Consider the following 13,115-nt stretch of genomic DNA (forward strand, 5'->3'; position numbering starts at 1 on the left):
TATCAGGATGTCTAAAGCAGCAGAGGAGGAGAAGCCTGGGGCTGACTATCCAGGGGACAGTTCAGGTGCTCACACACGTCCATGTTTACTGAAATGAATAATAATCACGTTATTGACACATTTTCAATCAACAAAGTTTGATGAACAGACATGAAATCATGTGTCTCACACACACACACACACACACACACACACACACACACACACTCACTCACACACACACGGTGTACTAAGTTGTCCCTCTGTGTTTCAGACTCTGACAGAAACAGCCCTGATGAGCAGGTTGGTTTCTTGCTTTTATTCTTCTTTGTTCACTGACTCGAATAACACGAAACATTTCATTCTGTTTATTTTAGCCGCAGTCATTAAGAATAAAACGTGTGGGCTTTCATTTAAAAACTTTGCTTTTTGGCTTCTTATTTTATGGATCATTAAATCCTAAAAATGCTGTTGATATTTATGAGAATCAATTGATCAAAGCAACAGCGTCTGTATCGAATGATCACAGTAACATAATGATACTTATCTTCACAGAGTGGCTGCTGTTCACTGAGCTCCCTCAAATCATGCTGCATGTTTATGAGCATCAGCTCTTTAATAAGGTAGCTGCTGTTTGATGGAGTCCAGCAGCAGTGTTCTGGTTTATTTCATATTTAGCAATCGAACTCATTTTTAAACAGCATTAGCTCACCGAGTCTTTGCGTCCACGTGTCTCAACAGTTCGCTCATTGTTCTCTGTCTGTTATTGATGTTTGAGTGACTCAACCCATTTACACGACACACCCCCAGTTCCAGAGAAGCTGTGAGGCTGTGTGAATCATAGAGAAAAGAGGAATGCAGTCATTGACAAATTAACTGTTTACCGACAACTACGTGTTCCTGCGTCCATGCGTTCATCTCCTTCATCCAGTCATGTGTTCCCAAAGTGGTGAACCTCCTCCATCCTCGCTATGAGCGACTGAGCCTGTCCAGAACGCCCCTTTCATACCCAATCATGTCACTCTCACCTGTTACCAATCAGCCTGTTAACCTGTGGAATGATCCAAACAGGTGTTTTTGAAACGTGCTGCTGCATCAGATTCACAATGAGCAGATATTTACATATATTGTCTTTGTGCTGTTTTCAGTTGAGTTTGTGTCAAAGGGGATTTGTTGAATTGTCACTTGTGTTTTAGTTATGTTTGACTCAGCGGTCCAGCTGTTTTTGGATCAGCGATGAACATTCACCTGTGTGAGAGTACCTGTAGTGACTCACTGGGAGCGTGTTGACACAGATTTCAGGGCGTACGTTTCCACTGAATCTTATTGTCTCATGATGTTGTGATTCTATTTCCGTACACTTTGTCTGGCTGCAGGTCCAGCCAATGAAAACCAGCCCCTTCAGCCTCTCTCCCACGCCGGCTGGTACCAAGGTGAGCCAGTCCAGACATGACAGAGAGCGTGTGTGTGTGTGTGTGTGTGTGTGTGTGTGTGTGTGTGTGTGTGTGTGTGTGTGTGTGTGTGTGTGTGTGTGTGTGTGTGTGTGTGTGTGTGAGTGTGTGTGAATTCCAGCTCATACCCTCCCATGAATATTAGCAGTCAGCAACTTCAATACCAAAAACCAGCATCAGTCAAACCTTTATGTATGAGACTGTGAAGAGTATCTATTTGTTTCCATTCACCGTTTTAAAAAACTCTTTCTTGTGCTGACCTCCGTGTCGAGTCCACTGCAGATATGTGCTTATATTTCTATAATAGCTATTATTTTTTGGTGTGAGGACATGATTTTCATACTGAAACCTTATAGAAAACAGCTCGGCTTTCATAGGTGTGGGTTCGTGTACATCCCTGCATGCACAGATATGATTATGTGCTTGTGTGAGAACAAGGCTTCACCTAATCACAAATATTTGAGCTGACGGCGATCGTTTGCATAATCATTAGAATCGTTTCCTCATTTATATGTTCCTGAGCATCATTAAACTATTACAAGTTTTGTACTGTAATACTGGCATAAAATGAGAAAAAGTAATTGTTTGCATGCTAAAACTTCGTGTTGGCCCTGGTGTGAACATGTACAGTGTGTGGGCGTGTGTGTGGGCGTGAGTGCACCTCTGTTGTGTTTCTTGGTTTCGGTGCCCAGGGTGAGACTCTGGCAGGCAGCACTGAATATGCAAATCGTGCGACTTTGTCCAAAGAGCCCCGAAAGAAAAGGCAGAGGGGAAGCAGGATGTGCAGGAGGTGACAGTGAGTGATAGATGTAAAGATGCAGCACAGTGCAGCGGTGACGGATGGGTAATGACAGCACTGCGAGCAGGTAACGACAGCTGGAGGTCAGAGGTCAGCAGCTCTGGAATGTTTCTGACACCATGAAAACGAGGACGACTCACTCGTCCGTCTGGAAAGATGGCCGCTGAACACTTCAGCCTGTGAGTCTGGGGTAAGCAGCAGCAGCAGAGGGGGACTCGAGTCAAACGAAGGACTCTTGATGAATATCTTTTCTCGCTTATACTCGAAGATATTTGTGAGTCACCTTAGCGTTGCAGCGCGTGATTCTGCAGCTGTTGAAAGTTCTGTTGAATATTTGTTGAAGGTGCATCAGTCTCTCTGTGTTTTTTGTGTGTGTGTGCGAAAGTGGCTACAAAAATGATGCGTTACGCCTGCTTCGATCACAGAAGTGTGTGCGCTCGTTGATTAAATGCAGCCATTTACAGCCGCTGCAACGCTGTCACTCGATTAGTTGTGTTTTTTAGGTTTTGTGGGAATCATTTTTGGGACACACATGCACAAATCCAGCAGACTGTAAAAAGAAAGACATGTATTTCATGGTACATCGTATCATTTCTCATACACTGCGTGCTTGGAGAACCTTTGGCTGCGTTGGAGTGTGTGTGTGTGCGTGCGTGCGTGTGTGTTACTGTATGCGATGAAGAGTGTTGCTTAAAAAACCTTCCTCGATAAATGCAGTTAAAGAAAAAGAGTTTGCCTCCTCCTGTGATCTCCTTCAGGGGAAGAGTGAGGAGAGCTCTGAGATGGCCCACAGCACCATTGCCCCTCCTGCACCTCCCTCCCAACAGCAGCAGACCCAACACCACCACACACAGCTGATGCTGGCTGGCAGTCAGCTAGCAGGGGTGAGACGAGACACACACACACACACACATGCACGCGCACACACACACACACACACACACACACACACACACACACACACGCCTTTTTTGTGTGCATATTCACTGATGCTTTTCTACAACACCTGAGCGCAGCGTGTAACAGAACTTCATAATGTAATAATCTAACGCTGATGGCTCTCCTCCACCTCACATGACTCATTGATGTTATTGGTTGAGGTTAGCCTGTGACAGACGGTGATTGACAGATGGTTTATCCAATCACCTGCCAAGTATCTTCAAACAGCTTTCCTGGACGGCTTCAGGTTAGTCCGGTTTGTCGTGCATTAGCGACGGGGAAATGTTGAGTGTACACACACAGCTGTCCTGAAGGACAAGGCAGTACTCTCACAACATGCAGTAAAGTCGTCTGGGTCGCAGTATTTGCAGAAGAGTGAAATATCGAAGCTAAATGTTGTGTCAGTTACGTGGATGGCTTTTCTCGCTTGTCTTGCTCTGGCATGCTTTTTCTGAACGCTAACAGATTCACCACACCTCCGTCGCTGGAAGGCTTTGCTGATTCTGCTCTTTGTTCTCTCTCCTCTTTGTCTTCCTTTTATTCTTCCTGTCATACTTCTACTTATTCTTCAACTCTCTTTCATCCTTCCTGCACGTTTACATCTTCATCTCTTTCGCCATCGACATCCTCATTTCTGTCTCTCCTCCTTGCCATCGCCGCCTTCCTCCTCCTCCTCCTCCTCCTCCTCCTCCTCCTCCTCCTGCTCCCCCCAGCTCGCCGCTCTCCTCCCGGCTCAGCAGCAGTTGCTCCTCCAACAGGCTCAGGCTCAGCTCCTGGCGGCTGCCGTTCAGCAGTCGAACGCCGCCCACGCCGCCCACGCTGCCCACGCCGCCGCACAACAGCAAGCCAACCAGCAACAGCAGCAGCAGCAGAACCAATCACAATCCCAGCAGCAGCAGCAGCAACAGCCAACCAAACAGGAGCAAACTGTCCAAGCCCCGCCTCCTCCACAGCTGGCCCTGTCGCAGCCAATCCAGCTCACAGCCCAGGTACGATCAGCCTGTCTGTACTGAGCAGTACTTCCTGATAGTTGAAGATACCATAGTTACGTAGGTTATTTCACTTTTGACACTTTTTCAAATCTTTGCCAATCACTTCATGAATTGATTAACTGACTTGTCTGTGAGGTCGTCGCTGCGCAGCAGAGATCACCTGTACTCTACTTAACGTGAGCCGTATATTGAAACACGTTGGCATTTCTTGTTGCAGGACATCCAGCAGCTGTTGCAGCTCCAGCAGCTGGTTTTGATGCCGGGCCATCCTCTCCAGTCTCCTGCCCAGTTCCTCCTTTCTCAGCCTGCACAGGCACAGCAGCCACAGCAGGGTGAGAGCAGCTCTGGAAGCTCTGGGTCTTTAGTTCTGACGATAACAGTGAAACACACAGAAGAAAATACCCCACAGAACAGTTAGCATTCATCATTTAAGAGCCACAAACCAGTCTTTCTTAAACTTTCCCTCTTTCTTTAATGGTTAATTAATTTGATAATGGGATTGACTGGCTGGTTTATTAATTGGTCGCTTTCCCCTTCTCAGGTTTGCTCTCGACACCAAATCTGATCCAGCTACCTCAGCAAAGCCCAGGGGGACTACTGACAACCCCACCTCGCCTGGGACTCCAAGCACAGGTAGAAAATCCCTTTGTGTGAATGTGGGTGAGAGAATGAGAGAGAGACCTTGGGAAACTCCAAGCTTAACTGTGCAACAAGCGGGAGGTTTTTTGGGGTTTTTTTATTAGTTTCATGCAAATCAAACAGATGTTGAGTCTCTGCGCCGCAGGGCGTCCGTCAGACTGACATTCAGCACTATCAGCCGTCATCTGTTGCAAACCGCCTGCAGAATGCAGAACACACTTGATTGTCCTTTGAGTTGAGCTCTGCTTTTGGAAAGTCGCTTTATATCTTAAACAAATATCTGATCTCTGCTGCAACAATCTGTTTGCCAGAGGAAAAGGTCAAGGTAGCTGTTTAGTCCCAAATATATTCCACAGCAGGCTCTTCTCATCAGAGACGCTGTTTCTGAGTCCAATGAGGACCTTGAATCTTGATGATGTATTCACACATCAAGTCAACGGCTCACCTCGTGTCCTCGGCCTTTATCTCCCGTAACATAATGCATGAATGCGTCCCCACGCACCGAAGGGCCTTTATAGATTTTACATTAAGCTGTGATGAAGTCGTGTCAGACACGGCGGCAGGTGTTTCCTGCTTGTTCGTGTATTTTATGCACAGAGCTGATGAATGTAAATGAGGCGTGTAGCAGCAGATACCACGCATGACGTCTGCTCAATTAGCTGATAGTCCCGAAGCTCGCGGGGTCAAATTCCTGCTTTGACGTCCTGCGTGCGTCCTCTTGTCTTCAGCAGACCTCGATGCAGGCTGAGGTTGAACTCTCTTTCCAAATGTAGAACTCATTGTGTTTTTCTCCTGTTTAGAATAAAAGATGGGCATGTTGCGTGATGCCTGGGGTCACCCAGGGTCAGATTATTATTTTTTATGCTGATTACCTCATATGTATTCACTAACCAGTTTATTTCAATTCCTGGAAATCAGTTTTTTCAGAGAATGTTTTTCAAAACTGTGACAGCTCTGCGTAATTTAGCTGGCGGCCGACTTCAGGGTTCATTACACATAAGATTAAGTGTGTGTGTATTTATTTAACACACCTCTGTGTTCCCGACATCGCAGAGGGAGAAGAGCGGTGATGTTGTGGTCAGTGGAAGCGGGGGCGGTGGCGGCGGCGGCTCTGTAGTCGCCACCGGTAGCAGCGGCGTCTGCGTTGTGTCGTCTGTCGGAGCTACCTCAGCGTCCAGCAGTGCCATGGCTTCCTCGCTGGCGTCCGGCTTGACTCCCGGAGGTCACGGGGGTCACATGGGGGACGAGCCCAGCGACCTGGAAGAGCTGGAGCAGTTTGCCCGCACCTTCAAGCAGCGACGCATCAAGCTGGGATTCACACAGGTAAGACAAGATGAGAGGGTGTGTGTGTGTCTGTGTGTCTGTGTGTGTCTGTGTGTCTGTGTGTCTGTGTGTGTTTTCCCCCCATTGGCCTGGAATTTGAACCAGCAACCCTTTGCTTTTCTAACCGTGCAGCATAATCTTATGCACCCTCTGAGTCTCAGTTTCATTTCTGACGCTGTTCATCTGTCAGGGAGACGTCGGCGTAGCGATGGGCAAACTGTACGGCAACGACTTCAGCCAGACCACCATCTCCCGATTCGAAGCACTCAACCTGAGCTTTAAGAACATGTGCAAGCTGAAGCCGCTGCTGGAGAAGTGGCTGAGTGACGCAGGTAAACATCCGGAGCTCTGAAATGAGCCTCGTCCCCTGTAATCGCTCATTTTGCATCACTTTTTGGCTTCAGGACTGACCGAACCGTTCCTGTCCTTTTCTGTCTTCGCGTCTCTTTTCTTAATCGTCCTCTCTCTCACAGAAACCATGGCAGTGGACAGCATGCTGCCCAGCCCGTCCTCTATCTCCTCCCCCATGTTGAGCCTCGAGGGTCTGCCTGGCCGACGCAGGAAGAAGCGCACCAGCATCGAAACCAACGTGCGAGTGGTTTTGGAGCGCAACTTCAACACGGTAGGAGACTGACTTCTTTACTGCCAGTCTGACATCAGGCTGCGCTGGTTTCACCATCGACTCACCGCTCTGACCTCTGACCTTCTCCTCCTCAGAACCAGAAGCCTACCTCGGAGGAGATCCTGCTCATGGCGGAGCAGCTAAACATGGAGAAGGAGGTGATTCGTGTTTGGTTCTGCAACCGCAGGCAGAAAGAGAAACGCATCAACCCCTCCAGCAGCACCACCCCTCCTCTGCCCAGCCAGACCTCACCTGTTGTGACGCACAAAGCCCCCTGCTACAGCCCGCACCTGGTACGGCCCACCGCGAGCCCACTGAGCCTTTTCCACATTTTTCTTTCCAGAAGTTGGCCTGGTGTTTGTTTCGCAGATGGATGGAAGCATTTCCTGATTTCTCTTTCCCTCTCGCCCCCCCGCAGATATCGAGTCATGGTTTGTCCCAGGTCACCACCAGCCTCAGCACAACAGGTGAGCCGTAATTACTGTTTGTGCCGGCGTCGAGTCTCGTCAATAAATAATTAAAGGTTAGCGCGGTGCTTCTCAATTGTGTTTTTGGAACCCCAAGGTCAGCGGCAGGAAGATTAAACTGGTCCTGACGTTATTTGGAAGAAGCTGATATTTCTGTATCGCCGGTTTGATGAAACACTGAAGTATCATCGCTTCAAAAAATGATTTCAGTGAGAGAATGATTGAAATAGAAAACAATGATGTTTTGTTGACAACAACATGGAAGAAATGGTCCCATCTTGAGTTGTTTACCTCCAGGAGTCATGCCTGCTCCTCATGATTTATAGGCCTTGGCTGCAGTGTGAGTGATCCCAGGCTTCACAGACGTGACAGATGGCCTGACAGGTAACAAACACAGCTGGAAATTTATTGGCCTGTTGAGCCGAGGCTGATGCTTTCCAGTCGCAAACTTCTCTCTCTAGTCTGTCGTTGAATGGAGGCGAAAAAGAAAAAATCTCAGGATCCGGACTGTTGATGAAGAACTGTGTCACCGAAGTGTTTATTTAGTAATAACGCATTCAATAACGCATCAACGCCCCTCTTCTTCTCCTCCCCTCAGCCGCCAGCTCTTCACCGTCAGCGTCCTGCCCCATGACTCCCATCAGCTCGGCCGCGGTAGGCTCCACCTCCTCTGCTGTGACCCCGCCCCCTCATAGCACAGCCAGCCCCGCCCCGTCCGGCCTGGGCGCCCACGGGCTCAGCACTGGGTGAGTGTTGGTGGAAAAGGTGCTGATCAGTCAAGACGTTTGGGATCCGTCCTCTTTTCGCCGTGATGCAACCTGAGATTCAACATTTCAGCCATTTAACAGTCCACTAGTTCTTTAAAGTAACACAATGAGGGGAAGTACAGCAGGAAGAGACCAGTGGATCAGCAGAAAATGAGCCCACAGCGGCTTCTTTGATGATCCGTTAATCTTAAAGTCATGAAAGAAAAAGCAAGTTCTTTCATTCTGGCATCACAAGTGTGAGAGTTTTCAGCTTTTCTTAGTTTCATATCACTTTTATATGATTAGCATCTTTGTTTTTTGAGCTGTTTGTGAGATGAAGCCAGAAATTTGAAATACGTCAGCAATACGAAATACGTCATCTTATGTTTGAACTGAGGTCTGTGCACACACACACACACACACACACACACACACACGTATGAAATGTCAGGTATGCCACAGTTATACTATGACACACAAGACGAGACTGAAGGCTTCAGATGTGTTGTGTGTTGGCTTCTTAGCTCTTAACCTGCCCGCTGTTTCTCTACATGTGTGACCGTGTGTGTGTGTGTGTGTGCGTGCGTGAATTCGTGGTCCATCCACATTTCAGGAACACAATGATGGGAGTAAGCACAGGGATGAACCAGGCGCTCATTGGCAGCAATCCCCTGGCTACCATGCAAGGTGTGTGTGTGTGTGTGTGTGTGTGTGTGTGTGTGTGTGTGTGTGTGTGTGTGTGTGTCGGCGCATGCAGGCCGTCCCCTCCAGTCCAGCCAGTCTTTCTAAAGACCACTTCCCATTTCACTCTTCATCCATTCTGTCCAAAATGAATTCCTTGCAGCCACACTCCTCCTCCTCCTCCTCCTCCTCCTCCTCCTCCTCCTCCTCCTCCTCCTCCTCTTCATCCTCCTCGGCGCAAACTTCTTGAATCGCCCAGTATGGTGAAAGATTCAATTTGATTCTCGTACAATAGGCCGCTATTATCACAAAGTCACAACAGCCCCTTATGGCAAAGCTTAGGAGGCCGAGTCAGCTTACAGTAAACAGTTGAACAGGCTCAATCCCCTCCCTCTCAGTATCAGGCCTGTTGGCTAAATAACCTGTTTCCACTCAAAATTCCCTTTTTTCAAAGAGATGATCTGCCGCCAAATCAATTAAGCATCACAAATAAGGTCCGTGGAGCTCGGCTTTGAATCCGTCATGTGGTCCATCTCCCTATAGCGCCAATTCAGACCTTCTTCTTTTCTCCGGCTCCGTCCGCCATGGTTCAGGGTCGGCCTCCTTCGGGCCATGTGTTGATGAGGAGGATACAGTCTGTTATGGAAACTGCAGCTCTGGCACTGCCGGCTCTGATGGAGTTACAGGCCGAAGGAGAGAAGAAAGAGGGGCCTCGGCTAAAAGAGGGGGCTGAAACGAAGCGTTGATGTGAAAGGATTTCCGCTCTGAACCCCTCACGGGCCACACGCACTGTCGGTGTTTACACTCGTGGCGCTGTGACGGATGAAAGCAGCGGCTGGAATTCAGACGTCGGCAGGTTATTCTGCCATGTTTGCTGCAGTTTTAGGGTATTATTCCTCATTACAGTGTAATCTAACGACGCCACAGCCCTGAAATACGACTTATAATATCTACAGTCAAGCTTTAAGGTCACCACTTGTTTTTCTATGAGCACTACGCCCCCTACTGGTCACTTCCACCCATTTTCACAAGCGTCCGACTCGTGCGTGGTCATGTAGAGTTTGCTGGTTGTGTGCATGTGTTGTAAACAATCATCTCCATCTTCCTCCTCGCTGAGTGTTCATCACCTCATGATGTAAATGTCTGAACTTGAAGATGCCGTGTGTGCAGCAGTGCTTCTCCCCGGCTGCCAGCTGGTGCACCGTAAACCTCAGTAAACCCAGAAATCAATGTTCCAGTGCGTGTGCTGGAATATTGATTTTTTTTTTTTTTTTTTGGTTTACTGTAAATAGACACACTCAATCCTGAAGGGTCAGTTCACCCAAATTACAAAAAAAAAACATATTTTCTTACTCGTAGTGATTTGTGTTCATGCAGATTTCTGCCTCCAGCCCAGAACAACGAAACTGAGCTTAGTCTGAGTTAGTCTGAGTGTGAACTGATCCTTTAATCTTTCATGAGTTTCTCTCAGTACAGCAGGTAAGACAGTGTCCATGAAGTGTCTTCACCCTGCAGTCTGTCCTCATCATCTTCATCACCGCCGTCCAGGTTTTAAATGTTTGCAGTTGCCGATGTGATGCGTTCACTGACGTCTTTTTCTTTCTGTCTTTTCTACATTTATCCTCACCCTCTGTTTTCTCTGTCCCTCCACCTTCTCCTTTCACGCTCCCACCCTCCTCTTCCTCTCTTCCGTCCTCACCAGCCCTGGCGGCCAGCGGCGGTCAGCTGCCCATCTCCAGCCTCGAGGGGGCAGCAGGTCACATGCTTCTGGGTGGACCCGGGGGTCCCCCGTCCCTCCGCCCGTCCCTCTTCCTCAACCGCCCCACCCTCCTTCCCATGGTGACCGGCTCCATGGCGACAGCTTCCACGCCTGCCATAGGATTGGTCAGCGGCGGGGGCGGCCCAAGGCCCGCCTTCTCCCAGTCTCCGCCCCCAGGCACCAGCGACCTCATGAGCCCGACCTCGTGCCCTGAGGAGTCCGTGTCTCCTTGTTCAAGCCCCGCCTCTTTCTGCTCCTTCAGCGAAGCCTCGCCACCACCCCTGGGAGGGGCCATGGCCGAGTGACCCCCCACCGACAGCCAAAGTATCCTATCAGAGGAGGACGAGGAGGAGGAAGAGGAGGAAGCAGAGCGTTCAAGGAGCTTTAAAAATCTAAATTTACAACCTCGCCTTTCAACCAAAGCCATCTCTCTGTCTGATCCAACTCTGATCCGTCTCTCTTTCTCCGCCTCCCCACTGAAGTCTTCTGAAGCCAAAAATATACACGGACGGATGAGGGGAGGAGGCGAGGAGAGAGGGAGGGTGGAGAGGATAGAGAGAACTGCCGAACGGAGGGGGGAAATTTGAAACCAAATAATGATCTACAGCTGGAGAGGTGGCATTGAGGAGTGTTTCTGCTCGGCGTCGGGAAACGAGCGCCGCGCTTTTATCGGCTGGAGAAAAAATAAACTCGCTGAGGGCAGGGATGAGAAGAGAAACTGTGTGTGAGAGACGGGAGGCAGAAACAAAAAGACTTGTTTAACGAGCTCGGAAGGTCGTGTAGTCGCAACCAAATGTAAAAAAGAAAAGATGCTAGAAGAGAAACACACACTGACAAAGATGAAAACCAAAATCTCCAAATACCAAAAACTGAAAACCAAAAAAGACAAAAAAACAACAAACGGAGAGAAAAGCTTTAGTTCAAAAAGACTTTTGCATCCTGATCTGTCCAGGATCCGTTCAGTACTCATCCCATTCGGTCCATTTCAGTCAGGATTCCCATCGCTCTCATCTCCACTTTACAAAACATCTATTTTTCTATTATTTTGTATTCATCGCTTTTTCTGCTATTTCTTGCCAAATATGTGAGTTTAATGTTTTACAGCTGACCCCACATGCAGGATATCTACCTCTTTACAGCTTTACAGTGAGCCGACCATACGTTACAACAGACGGTGTTTGTTTTAAGCAGCCTGGAGTGGCAGACGGGTGGGGTTTACTACTACAGCATCAGGTGAGATGCCAATCCATACACACTGTAGTGTAAAAATATCTTTGCGGTGAATGCCTGAGCTCTCTGGTGTTCATTAAATCCCACCAGGAGGCAAAGCCCACTCCTCTGCAGGTAAAGAGGACCACACGTGTTGGAAAATCCCTTTTGGCCCAAGTCAATTGGTTGTTTAGCTGTTAATGTAAGTTTACAAGATCCACAGTGATTTTTTTTTTTTTTTTTTTGCATCGTTTTCGGTTCAAAAAGAACGTTTTATCAGGATTTTCATTCCCGTCGTCATCTTCATCATCAGTATTCTCATCATTATCTGTAATGTTCAAACCGAGTTATACCCACTAAACAGTGCCCACACTGCCTTCAGAGAGGATGTACACACACGCTACGGGCAGATGTGGACAGTCTTGGGATTTTTTCAGCTTTATTTGCCATCTTTTATTTATTGCCACCCCGTACACACTCATCCCATCATCATGTCATCTTCCAGACTGCTCATCTACCACCAGACAGTCACTCTTGGATACCAAAGCATCGCCTCTGGCAGCGTTGTCTCTGGATTCGCCCGGGAGACGAGTGTCCAGACAAAACCTCAGCAGTGTCAAAGGAAAACACACACACACGCGCGCACACACACACACACACGCACACACACACACACACACACACTACAACCATAAGAAATAGTCCAAACCAAAAAAAAAAGAACAAAAGATGGAGGTGAAGCACCGGCGTTCCCCTTACTGCCCCCAAACCCCTGCCCTCCATCCCTCCCCCCATCTGCCCCTCTCCTTTGTCTCCAAAGATCAGATCAAAGGGCCAAAAGAAAAAGAGGAGAAGAAGAAGAGGAGAAGAAGAAGAGGGAGAAGCGGTCAGGAGCGGAGGAGCCAAAGGTGTGAAAGCTGCAGGGGGAAAGCAAGAAGAAGAAAGAGGAAGAGGAGCAGGAGGAGGTGCGCTCGAAGCGGCGGACCGAAAAACCAAAAAGTAACCCAAAACCAAAAGCTACTACTACTGCTACTAGTTATGTACTGTATGAGTGACTGAACCGTAACTAAACCAAATACAAACAAAGAGGGGGAGGACGAGGGGAGAAACGGGGGAGGGGGGTGAGGCCCTGTCTGTCCGTCCGTCTTTAGCTGTGATTGCTGTTCTTGTATCGACAGACAGAACGGTTCCCTCCCGCCCTCTGCCAGCGACCTCGGCTTTGTTCTCACTTTCTTTTTCCTGGATGGATAAAATATGGAATAACCTCAACAAACTGACTTTGAGAATATATATATTTTTGTTTTTGCTTTCCATAGTGTGTCTGTTAATGATGTATGGATTTGTCTCATTGCTTTCTACTTATTATGCTGTGGGAAGGAGGGGGGGTGGGGCGGGGGCGGCCAGGCGAGGCGAGGCGAGGCGGTGGGTCCCGGCGACGTGTCACCTACCTTCATATCTTCTTGTCTCTTCGGTTGTGCTCTGGGTTTTTAATCTTCGTTTCTGGTTGGA

The 13,115-nt window shown here is 48.4% G+C and overlaps 1 protein-coding gene across 1 annotated transcript in view; it reads left to right on the plus strand.

Moving 5' to 3' along the window:
• Positions 1 to 11,016, plus strand: part of pou2f2a (POU class 2 homeobox 2a) — a 52,107-nt gene extending 41,091 nt beyond the window's left edge. The window contains 15 exon segments of the mRNA XM_070984685.1: positions 1 to 65; positions 254 to 282; positions 1,356 to 1,412; positions 2,988 to 3,113; positions 3,882 to 4,157; positions 4,378 to 4,492; positions 4,702 to 4,793; positions 5,853 to 6,122; positions 6,313 to 6,454; positions 6,596 to 6,744; positions 6,840 to 7,037; positions 7,163 to 7,253; positions 7,777 to 7,957; positions 8,571 to 8,644; positions 10,341 to 11,016. The exon segment at positions 1 to 65 is cut by the window's left edge and continues 1 nt beyond it. Coding sequence (XP_070840786.1) covers positions 1 to 65; positions 254 to 282; positions 1,356 to 1,412; positions 2,988 to 3,113; positions 3,882 to 4,157; positions 4,378 to 4,492; positions 4,702 to 4,793; positions 5,853 to 6,122; positions 6,313 to 6,454; positions 6,596 to 6,744; positions 6,840 to 7,037; positions 7,163 to 7,253; positions 7,777 to 7,957; positions 8,571 to 8,644; positions 10,341 to 10,702 — 2,227 coding nt within the window. The 3' untranslated portion in view covers positions 10,703 to 11,016.
• Positions 11,017 to 13,115: the final 2,099 nt, after the last annotated feature.

The sequence above is a fragment of the Chaetodon trifascialis genome, chromosome 17, assembly GCF_039877785.1.
Source record: "Chaetodon trifascialis isolate fChaTrf1 chromosome 17, fChaTrf1.hap1, whole genome shotgun sequence".
Lineage (NCBI taxonomy): Eukaryota > Metazoa > Chordata > Actinopteri > Chaetodontiformes > Chaetodontidae > Chaetodon > Chaetodon trifascialis.